The 16,246-nt window shown below is 28.6% G+C and overlaps 1 protein-coding gene across 2 annotated transcripts in view; it reads left to right on the plus strand.

The window, feature by feature from the left end:
• LOC127277101 (hemicentin-2-like) overlaps positions 1–16,246 on the plus strand; it is a 38,281-nt gene that overhangs the window by 12,135 nt on the left and 9,900 nt on the right. Inside the window, exons 1-3 of one of the 2 annotated variants that reach the window (XM_051297932.1) lie at positions 8,120–8,165; positions 14,089–14,433; positions 15,187–15,498. In XM_051297932.1, coding sequence (XP_051153889.1) covers positions 8,135–8,165; positions 14,089–14,433; positions 15,187–15,498 — 688 coding nt within the window. In that variant the 5' untranslated portion in view covers positions 8,120–8,134. Of the gene's footprint in view, positions 1–8,119; positions 8,166–14,088; positions 14,434–15,186; positions 15,499–16,246 lie in introns of those variants that run through there. The other variant, XM_051297930.1, reaches the window with a different exon arrangement.

A 16,246-nucleotide genomic window follows, 5' to 3' on the forward strand; every position in this document is an offset into this window, starting at 1 on the left:
TTCATCTCTAAAGATTTAACACCAAAATATTTCAAGTCCCCGGTCTTTTTACAATTTATTGATTACTTTTCAACTCGCTTTTTATATATATATATATATCCTTTACAATTTTATATTGTTTTCGTTTTTAATATTTTTCTGAAACATTTTTATGAATTTCATTTTCGCTACACTCGATTTTAAATGTAATCAATTTTTTTTTCCATTATCTTCAAAATCATTTCAATTTTTCAATTAAAAAACGAAAAATATATACAATATAAACGAGAAAATAATCAAGTGTTAAAAATCTAATTTGTATTTAGATAATTTTTTTTTCTTCATATTTTTGCTGGAAATTTTTGTTTTTAATTTTAGGATAAAATTTAATGTCTAAAAAATTAGACAGAAAGTTTTTATTAGTGAAAAATTAATTTATTTAAAATAAATGTATTTAATAATGTATTTTAATTTTTGCCATTTAAAATAAGTGATTTTCTTTTTAGTAATTGAATTTTTTTTTTTTTTTTTTTTTTTTTGAAGAGTATCCGAGTTAATAGCGGCAGTTCGAAATTAGTCCATTGCTATCAGATAATTTCTTTATAAAAGATTCTATTTTGAAGAAATCGATTCATTCAAATCAGCAGAATCCAATTTCTTAGCAATCCAAGATATTAATAGACTTCCTTCCATCAATCTCTGATTCGAATTCCTATTAGCGCATAAATTTCACATAAAAGAGTATTACCATAATAAAAAACGTATTTTTTGTTTTCACTTTGTGGTATGAAATTTATCTTTAGACAAGGGGGAATTTACTAATCGAAAAACTACAATGAAATCCCTATTACGCTTATTTCACTTATTACTCTATTATTACACTTATTACAGTTTATTACATGGATATTACAAGGTATTACGCTTAATTACACAAATAGTACTCAGTATTACGCATTATTACAGAAACACAGTGCTTCATACACTTTATTGTTTAAAATTAGTAATTGTTATTACGATATTATTATTTATTAATAATTATTTATTATAAAATTGTTATTCTAATCAGTGTATTTTATAATATTATTGAATGCTTTATCGATACCAACATCAATCTCCATAAAACTAATTTCTTTAAACTAAACTAAAAACAAAAAAATATACTTCATTCCAGATAGCACGTAAGCTTGCAGCAACCTTGCGGCAAGCTTGCCGCGCAATATTGCCAACCTTACATGGTAAACTTGCCGCAAGCTGTAAATGTCCAACTTGACCGAAAGCTTGCATGGAAAACTTACCGAAAGATTGCAGTGTAAGGTTACTGCAAGATTGCACAATAAGATTATCGCAAGATTGCTCAGTAAACTTGCACGGTAACTTTGTAGCAAAATTGGTGCAAGGTTGCCAAACAATTTTGCTTTAAACCTAAAAAAATTTTTCTTTTAATGTTTCATCTAATTTATATAATAAAATTTATATACTACAATTATATAATATGACGAAAAATTTTAAAAATATTTTTTAGGTTTAAAGCAAGGTTATTTGGTAACCTTGCACCAATCTTGCTACAAGCTTTACCGTGCAAGCTTACTCAGCAATCTTTCGATAATTTTCTTGCGCAATCTTGCAGTAACCTTGCAATGCAATCTTTTGGTAAGCTTACCATGCAAGATTTTAGTCAGGTGGAACATTCGAAGCTTGCAGCAACCTTGCTGCGCAATATTGCTAACCTTGCACATCAAACTTGCCGCAATGTTATTGTAAGCCTCAAATGTTCCACCTGATCGAAAGTTTGCATGGTAAGCTTACCGAAAGATTGCAGTGAAAATATACTGCAAGATTGCACAATAAGATTATCGAAGATTGCTCAGTAAGCTTGCACGGTAAGTTTGGAGCAAGATTGGTGCAAGGTTATGTGAGCAATCTTTCGATAATCTTATTGTGCAATCTTGCCGTAACCTTACATTGCAATTTTTTTGGTAAGCTTACCATGCAAACTATGGTCAGGTGGAACATTCGAAGCTTGCAGCAACCTTACTGCGCAATATTGCCAACCTTGCACATCAAACTTGTCGCAATCTTATTGTAAGCTTCAAATGTTCCACCTGATCGAGAGTTTGCATGATAAGCTTACCGAAAGATTGCAGTGAAAATATACTGCAAGATTGTACAATAAGATTATCGAAAGATTGCTCAGTAAGCTTGCACGGTAAGTTTGTAGCAAGATTCGTGCAAGGTTGACTGAGCAATCTTTCGATAATCTTATTGTGCAATCTTGCAGTAACCTTACATTGCAATCTTTTGGTAGCTTACCATGCAAGCTTTCGATTTGGTGGAACATTCGAAGCTTTCAGTAAGCCTGCGGTAAGTGTTGCCGTGTAAGGTTGTTAATATTGCGCGGCAAGCTTGCCGCAAGGTTGCTGCAATCGCGCTATCTAGGACATAAAATTTCCATACATAAAAATATTTACTTCGCGTTACAAATATTTACTATAAATAATATTACTTTTTTTTTATTGTCCCATCGAAAAAATAAGGTCACACAATCTAAATGGATAACATGAAATGAATTTTATGGTAATAAAAAAAAATTTGACAAGTTTTATCGTACTATTAAATAATGTATACATATAATGCTTTTAAATGATATATTTGATATGTAACGCTTTATTTTACTAGAAACCTTTCATGTTGTATTCTTTTCGCTTCATATATGATCAAATATTGGCTCTATAACTTTCTGTATATTTGCTGACAATGCACCGAAATTTTTTTTTTTTTTTTTTTTTCATGGCAATTTATCGCCTTTGTACATTTTATGCTCAGTAATACTCGACGGAGAAAAATGGAACTTCATTTTTTAATAATTTGTTATTGTCATTTTGTTTTCTCTCAATAAAAAAAAGGGAGGAAAGAAAATTATATTCTATGGGGAATTTTATTCAAAAAAATAGAGAATTTAAAAAAACAAAAATTTTTTGTATTAGTAATTTAAAAGCTATGTTATATAGCTCGGGTGGTGAAGAGCCTTGGCTTGCGATCATTGTGTAGGATTAGTGTTTGGATGGGTGATCATCTTAATGACTAAATAATTATTAGTAAATATAAATTTAATTAGTAATTTTAATGATTTTATGATGAAATTAGTTAGAAAGAGAGTTTTAAGACAAGTCAAAAGAAAAGTTGAAGAAAGTGACAGATTTGGACTTAAAATCTGAAAACTGTCAACGAATTGTGTTAAAGAGAGAAAGACAGGAAAATTCTCGACGTACTGAGGATAAAGTGCACTTAACAAGTGCGACAACGACGAATCCCGTGAGAGACAGGACAGAAAAATGCAATATGGGTGTGGTTGTAGAAACGAGGCAGCATCTCAAACAAAAACTTGTGCAATAACTGGAGAGAAGATGGAATACAAGAAGTCCTCATTCAGCAAAATGCTCGCTCCCTCCTACTGTTCTCTCAGAAATACCCACCATTATTGCTTTACATTTATGGATCCATTGTTCTTTCCCTCTTTAGCAACTCTCTACCCAACGCAGGACACAAGTAAAATGTCGTTTGCAAATAAGATATGCTTCTAGATTTACTTTCTCTCTCTATCTCTCTCTTTCTCTCTTTCTCTCTTTCTTTGTAATCTCGCGCATAAAATGTTAGCTTATTGCATAGAATAAGTCAAAAATAAATCTCCAATTTTTGTCCCCTATTTATATTCATAAGATAAGTAAATATTCTCATATTGCAAAAAAAAAAAAAAAAAAATATAGGAAGGGGGTTTGGAAAATTTAATATAAAACCCGGAAATTTCACAGTCTTCGCTCAAAAGGAGGAGATGGAAGATGAGAAAAGAAATGCTTTTTTATGAGTTTTTCTTATTAGGAGCGAGAAAAATATTCTAAAGCCACTTTACTTTGTTTTATTATCATTTTATTTTGATTTTTTTTTTGCAAAAATTTTCAATTTTTAATTTTTTAAATTAGCGAACAATTTTTTTTCAATTATAAAAATATTTAAAAAAAAAAAATAAATTTTTATAATTGTATTATTTTATTTTATTTAGACAAAAAAAAGTTGTTTGAATTATTTTTATTTAATGAAATTATTTTCTTTTTGATATAATTTCATTTTATGAGACAAAAGATTATTATCGAGAGGATTCGATTTGAGAAAATGGGAAAAAATGAGAATTTTAATCAACATTTGAGTTTTATGGTTTTTGGCCTTTCTTTTTTTTTTGCGAATAGGGACTATTTATATAAATGTTAGGTTCCAATGTATAATCGAGAAAAAAGGGTCAGTCGCATTTATATAATCGAAAAGAAATTTTGTTAAAATAGAAAAGGTCAAAAAAAAAGGGACCTCAATGCCATTCTGATTGGCCGGCAAGATTCACAGGCTGACACGATTGCTTCGTGAGCAAAGAGTCTGTGGAAAAAAAAGAAGAAGTGACATACTATATAAAGGCCTTGGTATTCATTCAATCTTCACGTTTTCACTATTTCGCCTATCTTTCTGATAGAAAACTCCGGTTTTAGTACGAGAAATACGAACATCGATCCTTTCATATATATATATATACATATATATATATACTATCGTCATTCAATTGAAAAACTCACCAAGATTCTTGAAAACAATTATCTGTCCATTCAATTTGTTTTTTTTTCGATTCTTTTCACATTTCTTTTGGTCACTCCTTTTTTCACTCTAATTATAAATAAACGATTTTTGTTCATTTTTAAAATTTTATTTTTTTAAATTATTTATTTTTAATTAGAAGACAATAAATTTATTTCTTATATAATTTTGATTAATTATAACAATAGAATTTATAATATTTTGTTTTGCGAAAGTAATTTCGTTTATAATATAATTTTAAATTTCTCAGTTGTATATATATTTCAAGTTACATCGAATATATAGTGCTTCATTAAACAGCAGTTTCTTCTGATAAAATGTTGTATTTTCATGAATACAATTACTACTACTTCATTTTCAAATTAATTTTATTGCTAAGTAAATTCTAAAAAGAAAATGCTTTTGAGAAAATTATAATTCAAATAGTCAACTGATGAAATTTCTTGAAGAAAAGAGAATGTAATTTATGTCATTGAATGAATAATTAATTAATTGAAAAATAGAATACATGTTTAATAGGCTGAGAATTGAAAGGTAAATTTTTTTTTTCTCATAAGTTTGTAAAAATAGAGAAAAGAAAAAAAGAAATTGAAAAAAAAATTTAGTGAAGCTAGATGTTATATTTTCAGGATCGTATATATGAAGAGAGGATGAGGAATTAGGACAATGTATTGTATATCCTGGCGAGGAAATAACTAAACTATATATATATATATATATATATATATATATATATATATATATATATATATATATATATATATATGTATACAGACGGAAGAAAAGGCAGCGAAAACGAAAAGTGACTGGGCGAAATCTCGTGACAGATTGTGAAAAGACCTCTTTTCACACGTTCTTCTATTTTCGTGTCACGTGTTCAAGTTTTTCGTCCTAAACTTCATGGCATTATCTACTTACATTTTATCCATCCAAGTGACTCGGAAATTTTCTTCAGTCCCAGACAATTTTTCTAGTCGATTGTAATCACTTCTTTCTTTTTATTATTTGAAATAATAAAAAAAAAAAATTTCTATTATATTTGCGTTAAATTGAAATTTTTATTTCTAACAAAGAAAATTTGACTTTCAAAACAAAATAAATATATTTCTGCCAAATAAAATTTTATTTCTTTTTTGAATAATGAAAATATAAAAAATTACCGACATAGGAATCTACCTTACCGACTGATGGTAAAACAGGTTTTTTTTGAAAAGTGAAAAATATAAAAATTACCGAAACAGAAATCTACCTTACCGACTAAGGGTAATTACCGAACGATGGTAAAACAGTTTTGAAAAGTCGACATTAGTGGTAAAGGTATATAAAAAACGTGAAACTCGCGACTATATTGAAATATAAAAATTACCGACATAGAAATCTACCTTACCGACTGATGGTAATTACCGAATGATGGTAAAACAGTTTTAAAAAGTCGATATTAGTTGTAAAGGTATATAGATACAGTGAAGTCCACGTATATTGAAATATAAAAATTACCGACATAGAAGTCTACCTTACCAACTGATGGTAATTACAGAATGATGGTAAAACAGTTTGGAAAAGTCGACATTAGTGGTGATAGTATGTAGAAATAGTGAAACCCACGACTGTATTGAAATATAAAAATTACCGACATAGAAATTTACCTTACCGACTGATGGTAAAATAGAATTTTTGAAAAATGAAAATATAAAAAATTACCGACATAGGAATCTAACTTACCGACTGATGGTAATTACCGACTGATGGCTTAACAGTTTTGAAAAAGTGGATGAAATTTCAAAAAATAATATTATTTACCATCAGTTGGTTAAGTAGATTTCTATGTCAGTAATTCTTATATTTTCATTTTTCAAGAAATCTGTTTTATCATCAGTCGGTAAAGTAGATTTCTATATTGGTAATTTTTTATATTTTTATTTTTCAAAAAAATTCTTTACCAACAGTCGGTAAGGTAGATTTCTGTGTCGGTAATTTTTATAATTTCGTTTAAAAAAATGTTTTATCATCAGTCGGTAAGGTATATTTTTGTGTCGGTAATTTTTATATTTTTAGTTTTCAAAAAAAAAAATTTTTAATTATTATAATATTGATACATTGGATTTTTTTCCGGTATCTTGAAATCCGATATATGTGACTTTCACTGTAGATATTTTGATTCTAATCAATTCTGCATTTTTTTTCTGAACTTTTTTTTTTCTTTTTGTCTGTCTCCTTTTCATATATGTCGTCTTCATTTTCATTTCTTTTTTTTTTTCGTTTTTGTTGTTGTGGCACAACATAAAAGTATGTCTTTCGATCTAACGTGAAGATACGATAATCGGAAACGAGCCTCTTTCACCAGGAACAGAAAAAGAGAATCTTGAGGTTGTCTTTTTTCTACAAAATGTCTGTGAGCCCATATCGGGGCTTATATATAGTATATAGAAGAAATGTATGGAACCACTATGAAAGTGGCGTTACTTGAAGGTGGGATGGAATGGGAAACACTGGCGCTTATACTTCTCCTCTGAGTAAATATAGCGAATCCGTGAAGACAGGACCGGTTTTTTCACACCTGCTCTAACAACTTATATATATATGTATATTTTCTTCTTCTTTGTCACCATGTATTCTTTTTTTTTATATTATTCCGGATAATAATCTTATCTTGCCACGACATATTCAATTCAATATTATTCGACTTGTCATTTGCTTGAGTGAAAATTTACATGCGAAACTTGCTAATTAAAATCTTTAAAAAAGAGATATATATATATACTTTATGAAAGTCATATTCTATAACGAGATACAAAATTTTTTCTCAATATCATATACATATATATGCGAAAAAAAAAATTGATTTCCGTATATTTTTAAAAATATAAATACATTTTTGTAAATAAAAAAGAAAAATCTAAAAAGTTTTTTTTCTTGTTGAAAGTGCGGTACAAATAATGTGTGTGTGTGTGTGTGTGTGTGTGTGCGTTATTAACAGCTATACCCTCAGGGAACATTCGTTAATTATGTAATATTAAAAAGGTGGAAGGGGCTGGAAAACTTAACTTTACGCTAATGGAGAAAAGATAGCGGGAGAAAAATTGGAAAGTGTCTAATTAATGAATTTTACTTTTTTTTTCCAAAAAATAGTTTTTCCCATTAGCAAAGACCTTTTTAGGAAAAAAAAAATTATTTTTCTTTTGCAAAAAGGTTTTTTTATTTTAATTATTATTTTTTTTTTTAATATTAATTAATTTATTTTTATTTACCTGAATTTTAAAAGACACGAAACTAGTTAAAAGTGCTTTGCGCCTGCTTCTTTTACTGACTTTTTTTTTAATTAAATAATTGTAAATGGGAGAAAATAGTAAATAATAAATAATAATAATAATAATAATAATAATAATAATAATAATAGTAAAAAAAATTGAGGCACGTTTTAAAAAGGAAAAAAATTTTTTGTAAAACGATTGTGTGAACATGTTAGGTGAAAACGTGACTTTTGTGTTTATGTATAGACAATGGACTTGGTGGTTTACAAATGGATATTTTACATTTGGACGGATGGACGTGTAAATACCCATCTTCTATTCTACTGAGGCTATGTTACCGCAGACGTCGTTTAATTATTTAGGAGAAATTGGCACGACTCACTATTCCAGTCTCTGTATCTATTTTCTCTTCGCGTTCACGTGTATATAAGCGTTCGTATAGAATCGCGTTGGGGAAAATCGTGGCAAAGGGTTAACTTGCGGAGTTTACCAAGCCACGTATTTATATCGTTCATATACACATATATATATATGTGTGTGTGTATATATGACTCCGTTATTGCATGCAATTGCATTACAATTGTATAAGAACTTGTAAATTAACGGTTTATGGCTTCTTATGTTTATGGTCACTACATTTGCAAACACGTGACTGTGGCCAGTATGGTCTCTTTGTACACGCAAGTACTAAACTTTCGCTTACAACCCCAAAATAACATTCCTGTTTTGGATTTAACTTCTATCAATAACTAATTTCACGAAAATTAGTTTTCATGGAAATTACATAACAATTACAAATGCAGTTTCCATACACACAAGTTACAATAATCGTTTTTTTTTTTTTTATTTGAAAACAAATTTTTTTTTTGTCTGACTGTTATTGAATTTTTTACTGAATCTATTTTTTTTAAAAGGTAGTTTGTCTGACCATAATGGATTGCTACTACTGAATTTTTTTCCCTTATGTTCTAAACGTAATAAATAGAAGTATTTTGTTTGGCTGTTGTCAATTCTTCTACGGAAAATCTTCTTTTTTTCAAAAAAAGTAGTTTGTCTGACCAAAATCGATTATTACTACTGAAAATTATTTTCCTTATATTTCTAATAATAAAAAGAAGTACTATGTCAATGACCTATTTTTCTACTGAATCTACTTTTTTTTTTAAGAAAAGGTAGTTTTTCTGACTAAAACTGAGTATTACTGCTAAAAATTATTGACCATTTGTTCCTAATAATAAGAAGTACTTTGTCTGGCTGTTATTGAATTTTCCACTGAATATCTTTTTTTTTTTAACAAACTTTCTTTGTCTGACTGCTAAAGAATTTTCTACTGTAAAATGTTTTATTCTCTTTTACAAAGAATAATAATTGACCTTCTAAACTGAATTTTCGGCAAAAATTTTTGTGCCTGACTATTATAAAATTTTTTACTGAAAATTGTTTTTATTAAATATTAAATTAATAATAAGTTAAACTAAATTTACACTGGATCTCGAATGGTCTAATTAGAAAAAAATAATGATACGGATATTTTATTTGCGCTTAAAAAAATTAATTGTTTATTTAGAATAAACATTAGTTTTATATTCGTGCGTATAATATCGATTGCAAGTTTTATTTAAAAACTTGCGTCTCACGTTAGATTCACTTTAACTCTATATGTAGATGGGTATACGAAAACAAAAATAAACATCATTTCGATAGTTATCCACAAGTGTATACATTCTAATGTATATATATACATATATATATATATATACATATATATATATATATATATATATATGTATGTATGTATATACCTACCTCATGAAAATAGAGTACTCTAATGGAAAATGTAAATCTAAATTAGTATTATATACATAATGACTCAAAGCTTTAATTATTCTCGCAAAGCTTACATATTTGAAGATGAAAAACGTCCTTTAAATTGTATATAAATTCTCACAAATTTTCTCATGTAACAATAATATAATTATTTTTTGTATTTTAGTTAATAATTCACTTTCACTTCACTTTCACTACACTTTCACTACACTTTCACTACACTTTCACTACACTTTCACTACACTTTCACTACACTTTCAATTCACTTTCACTTTATTTTTATTTCGCTTTCACTCTAGTTTCACTCCGCTTTCATTCTACTTTCACCTCACTTTCATTTCGATCTCACTCTAGTTTCACTTCACTTTCACTTCGCTTACACTACACTTTCATTGTACTTTCACTTCATTTTCACTATATAAAGTGGAAGTGAAAGCGAAATGAAAGTGTAGTGAAAGTGAAGTGAAAGTGAAGTGAAAGTGAAGTGAAAGTGAAGTGAAAGTGAAAGTGAAGTGAAAGTGAAGTGAAAGTGAAGTGAAAGTGAAGTGAAAGTGAAGTGAAAGTGAAGTGAAAGTGAAGTGAAAGTGAAGTGAAAGTGAAGTGAAAGTGAAGTGAAAGTGAAGTGAAAGTGAAGTGAAAGTGAAGTGAAAGTGAAGTGAAAGTGAAGTGAAAGTGAAGTGAAAGTGAAGTGAAAGTGAAGTGAAAGTGAAGTGAAAGTGAAGTGAAAGTGAAGTGAAAGTGAAGTGAAAGTGAAGTGAAAGTGAAGTGAAAGTGAAGTGAAAGTGAAAGTGAAAGTAAAGTAAATATGAAGTGAAGGAGAATTGAAGTTACATAATAGACCCCCCGATATTGAAAGAAAGTTCATTTTAAAGAAAAAGATGTTTTTTCAATAGTCTAAAACCTCTTTCACCATTAGTGTCACCTGTCATGAAAACACACAATTACTGGTAAATATATATATATATATATATATACCATATATGTATACGAATAAACATACGAGTGAAACGCTTAAAGCCAGGTCGAGCATTCTTCACTCTTCCCTCTCTTCCTCCATCGCACTATAATGACTCTCGGCTTCGTTCGAGCGTAAATTTTCGAGCGACACATTAATTACGTCGGATTATTAACATCACTATTGCCATCAATGAAATTTATAACGTCTGCCATTGCACAAAAAGCTTCTGTACATAAATACAGTTAGATATCACCATCAACTATACACCATTTCAACCTAATTCTATAAAAGCTCTTCAAATCGAATTGTATATGCATACAGCTATTACCTGACAAACATAATGGAAATGCGATAAATTCATCGATTGCTATTTTTCAATATATATGAAGAAAAAAAATTTTGAATAAATTTTCTTTTTTTTTTTTTTATGAGACTTATCTTATTAAATATATATATAATTTAGTGAAAGTATTTGCAATTTTTTAAAAGTAGGCATTTTTATCTAATAACCATGATAAATAATAGTGTCACGAGAGATGTGGTTATCCATGAACAAAAGAGCTTATGTAAAGTGGCAAGTGTTCAAGAAAAGGATCTAGCGCATTTGAAAGTTCCATCTCCTGTCTCAGGACACTCATTAAGAAATCTTGTAGCAAGTGCGCATTTAGTACTATAAAGGGACATGACAGAATTTAAATATCATCATCTTGTGCAAGCAAAAAAAAAAAAAAAAATGTATGAATTTTAAAATATGCGGAACAATTTAAAAAAAAAAAAAATTGCATCAACAATGCGCAGTGGATTTTGTAATCTACATTGGATATGATAAGGAACACGATAAGAATGGTCGTTATCTATGTATAGTCACCTAAAAGCTTTCAATGCAATCACTTTACTTCTCTCGAGCTTTGGCCATGATCGCGCAAGTATAGGGTAACGACGTCTCGATTTTATTGGCTGTCATCAATCGTTCGTGATCCCTAGCAGCCATTCGCTGCGCGCTATCATTCTCCAAACTAAAATCCACTCCTTTTTTCTTTTTTTTTTTTTTTTTTTTTACAAGAACCTTAGATGCAACGACCAACCGGAGGACTATTTCGAAATAAGAATTAATCACTCCCAAGCCATTTGAGATTAATTATATCTGGTGTCTCTCTTTTTTTCGAATCATTTTCTCTTTAACGGTGAATAAAAAAAAAAATACAAAACAAAAATTTTATCTTAAGAAACTTTTATCTGATTAGTACTACTGAAAAGTGATTTTTTTCACTGCTAGGGAAAAAATTATTTCTTTCTAACCCTAGGGAAGTTTTTTTCAAAAATTTTTCCTATTACTAGAAAGAAAAATGATTATTTTTAATCCTACGGAAGTGTTATTTAAAACCCTAGGGAAGATTTCTTTAATTTTTTATACTAGGGAGAAAAATGATTATTTCTATCCCTAAGGAAGTGTTATTTTTAAGCCTACGGACGTTTTTTTTAATTTCTTCACTACTAAGGAGAAAAATTATTATTTTTAACCCTAGGGAAGTGTTGATTTTTTCCCTAGGGAAGATTTTTCTTTAGATTTTTTTCACTACTAGGGAGGAAAAAGGTTATTTTTAATCCTATGACAATGTTTTCTTAACCCTAGGGAATTTTTTTAAAAATTTTTCTACTACTAGGGAGAAATATGATTATTTCTATCTTTAAGGGAGTGTTATTTTTAACCATAGGGAAGTTTTCCTAGTTTCTTTCACTATTAGGGAGAAAAAAAATTATTTTTAACTCCAAGGACGTGTTATTTTTAATTATAGGGACGTTTTGTAAAAGTTTTTTCACTACTAGGGAGAAAATAGGTTATTTTTAACCCTGTGACAGTGTTTTCTTAACCCCAGGGAAGTTTTTTAAAAATTTTGTCGACTACTAGGGAGAAAAATGTTTATTTCTATCTCTAAGGAAGTGTTATTTTTAAGCTTAGGGAATTTTTTTTTAAATTTCCTTTAATACTGAGGAGAAAAAAATATTTTAACTCTAAGGAAGTGTTATTTTTAATTACAGGGACGTTTTTTAAAAATTTTTTTCACTACTAGGAAAAAAATAGGTTATTTTTAACCCTAGGGAAGTTTTTTAAAAATTTTTTCTTATGCTAGGGAGAAAAAAGGTTATTTTTAACCGTAGGAAAGTTTTCCTAGTTTCTTTCACTATTAGGGAGAAAAAAAATTATTTTTAACTCCAAGGAAATGTTATTTTTAATTATAGGGACGTTTTGTAAAAGTTTTTTCACTACTAGGGACAAAATAGGTTATTTTTAACCCTGTGACAGTGTTTTCTTAACCCCAGGAAAGTTTTTTAAAAATTTGGTCTACTACTAGGGAGAAAAATGTTTATTTCTATCTCTAAGAAAGTGTTATTTTTAAGCCTAGGGATTTTTTTTTAAATTTCCTTTAAAACTGAGGAGAAAAAATTATTTTTAACTCTAACGAAGTATTATTTTTAATCCTAGAGACGTTTTTTTTTTAATTTTTTCTTATGCTAGGGAGAAAAAAGGTTATTTTTAACCGTAGGAAAGTTTTTTATAATTTTTTTCACTAATAGGTATTCAATAGTATTATTAATAATAATAAAAATTATTTTTAACTCTAACGAAGTGTTATTTTTAATCCTAGCGACGTTTTTTTTTAATTTTTTTACACTACTAGGGAGGAAAATGATTATTTTTAACCCTAGGGAAGTTTTTTTAAATTTTTTTACTACTAGAGAGAAATATGATTATTTTTAACTCTAAGAAAGTGTTATTTTTAATTCTAGAGACGTTTTTTAAAAAGTTTTTTTCACTACTAGGGAGAAAATAGGTTATTTTTAACCCTACGACAATGTTTCTTAACCTCAGGGATTTTTTTTTCTACTACTAGGGAGAAAAATGATTACTTTTAACCCTACTCAAGTTTTTTTAAATATTTTTTCACTACTAGGGAGAAAAATGATTATTTTTAACTCTAGGGTAGTTTATTTAAAATTTTTTCTACTACTAGGGAGAAAAAAGGTTATTTTTAATCCTATGTCAATGTTTTAACCCTAGAGAAGTTTTTTTAAAATTTTTTTCACTACTATGGTGAAAAATGATTTTTTTTCAACCCTAAGGAAGTTCAATTACCAATTAATTTGTCTGTGGCATGTAAAAAAAAACTTTTAAAATTAAAAAAAAAACCATCTTATATTTTTAAGAGCCATCTCATAAAAACTTATACACATATATTTTGTGAATGAAAACAATTTTCTTCCAGAATCACAAAATAAAAACGGCATTGCACACTCAGTTATACACTTAAAAAAAAAAAATAAGATAATTGAACTCGTTCTCTTAAAAGTTTCGTGGTTGTTGAAAGCATCTTGATAATCTTAGAAATGCATTTTGTGAGATTCTTATTAAGATGCACTTCCTTTAATTTGTTTTAGTACCGACACTGGATGTGGTGGCAGTTTCTGAACACTCAGCGAAATTACCATGTGATCTCACATCCAAGAAAGGAAACGAGATGGCTTTTATGGTTTTTTGGTATAAAAATGAAAATGGTGGCGAGCCCATCTACAGTGTTGATGCACGTTCAACATTAATCACTGAGGCAAAATTATGGTCGAATCAAAAAAATTTTGGCAACAGAGCAAAAATGCGAACCAATACTAAGCCAGCATATTTAGAAATTAATCCAGTTTTACCTGAGGACGAAGGATTTTACACATGTCGTGTTGATTTTCGTAATAAGCCAACGAAAAATCATAAAATTAATTTCACTGTCATTGGTAAGATAATTTTGAGTAAATTTTATTTATTTATTTTTTTTTTTATTTTCTTGTTATTTGTCAGAATATTTTCTACTCCCCAAAAAATTGATTTCTAAATTTTTTACTGATAAAGAAATTGTTTATTACCCTTGTGTCTGCATTTTATCGGCTTTTAGTACTATCGAATTGTCCGACCAGAGTTGGCTTTTACTACTGACAATTGAATTTAAAAGCCTTTTCAAATTACCAAATGAGGAAAAAAAAAAGTGCATCAGGAAACTCATAAAATTGTTTATTGCATTAGTCTACTGACAATGATCGACTTCCACTATACTGAAAATAGATTTAATTGATCTTTATTACTAACTGTCTTCTAACTTTTTTTTTTCTTTTTTTTTTAAATTGAGAAACATTAAAATTGATCCTAGTTTCTTTAAAATTATAGCATCTTTAAATTATGACTGAGCATAATTCAAAAAAACCTTCATCCACAAGGAAGCAAAAGTTATAAAATGTCATAAAAAATAGAAGTTTTTTTTTTTTTTGGCCCTTTTTCGGGAGACTTATCATCAAGAGAGTGTTAAAAGTGCAAAAGATTTTTGTGCTAGATTTAAAACTGTAGAGTAAGATAGAAAGAAATAAAGAAAGAGAGAAAGAGAGAAAGAAAGAGAGAGTTACGTAACTATCTTTTATGTAAGTTAATGTCTCTTGCAAATAACAAACGAGCAAAGAAAAGTTTCTTTAGTCGAAATTTCTCCTTCTTGTAATTAGTACCACCCGAGGCACCGTTGATCTATACGAGTTCAGGAAACTTGGCCAACATATTGCATCCTTTCAACGAGGACAGTAAGCTGTCTCTAGTCTGCAAAGTCACTGGTGGAAAGCCTCCACCCCATGTTGTTTGGTACTTGGAGAACAAAATACTCGATGATAGTTACAAATCAGAAGTGGGCGAAACAACTGTAAATCGTTTGGACATTCAAAAAGTCACAAGAGATTTTCAACGCGCTCGACTTATCTGCAAAGCACACAATAGCCATCTCACCAAGCCAACGGCGACGGAAATTATTTTAACAGTTAATCGTGAGTACGATTTTCATTTTCAAAGAAGAAGAAAAAAAAAATTCCTAGGAAACTTTTCTTAAAATTTATTTCAATACTAGAAAAAAAAATAATTGTTTTTAACCTTGGAGAAGTTTTTTTAAAAATTTTTTTCACTACTAGAGAGAAAATAAGTTATTTTTAACACTATGACAGTGTTTTCTTAACCCAAGGGAAGTTTTTTTAAAATTTTTTCTACTACTAGGGAGAAAATAGGTGATTTTTAACCCTAGGGAAGTTTTTTTAAAATTTTTTCTACACTACTAGAGAGAAAAATGATTATTTATACCCCTAAGGAAGTGTTATTTTTAACCCAAGGGACGTTTTTTTAAAAAAATTTTTCACTACTAGGGAAAAAAATAACTATTTTTAAACCTATGGCAGTGTTTTCTTAATCTTAGGGAAAATTTTTAAAAATTCTTTCTACTACTAGGAAGAAAAATGATTATTTCTATCCCTAAGGAAGTGTTATTTTTAACCGTAGGAAAGTTTTTTTTATATTTCTTTCACTAGTACGTATTCACTAGTATTATTAATAATAATGAAAAATTATTTTTCACTCTAACGAAATGTTATTTTTCATCCTAGCCACGTTCTTTAAATTTTTTTTTACACTACTAGGGAGAAAAAAGATTATTTTTAACCCTAGGGAAGTTTTTTTAAATTTTTTTACACTACTAGGGAGAAAAATGATTATTTTTATCCCTAAAGAAGTGTTATTTTTAACCCG

Source organism: Leptopilina boulardi, unplaced genomic scaffold, assembly GCF_019393585.1.
Source record: "Leptopilina boulardi isolate dan_hultmark-lab unplaced genomic scaffold, ZJU_Lbou_2.1 LbouV2_165, whole genome shotgun sequence".
Classification (NCBI taxonomy): Eukaryota; Metazoa; Arthropoda; class Insecta; order Hymenoptera; family Figitidae; genus Leptopilina; species Leptopilina boulardi.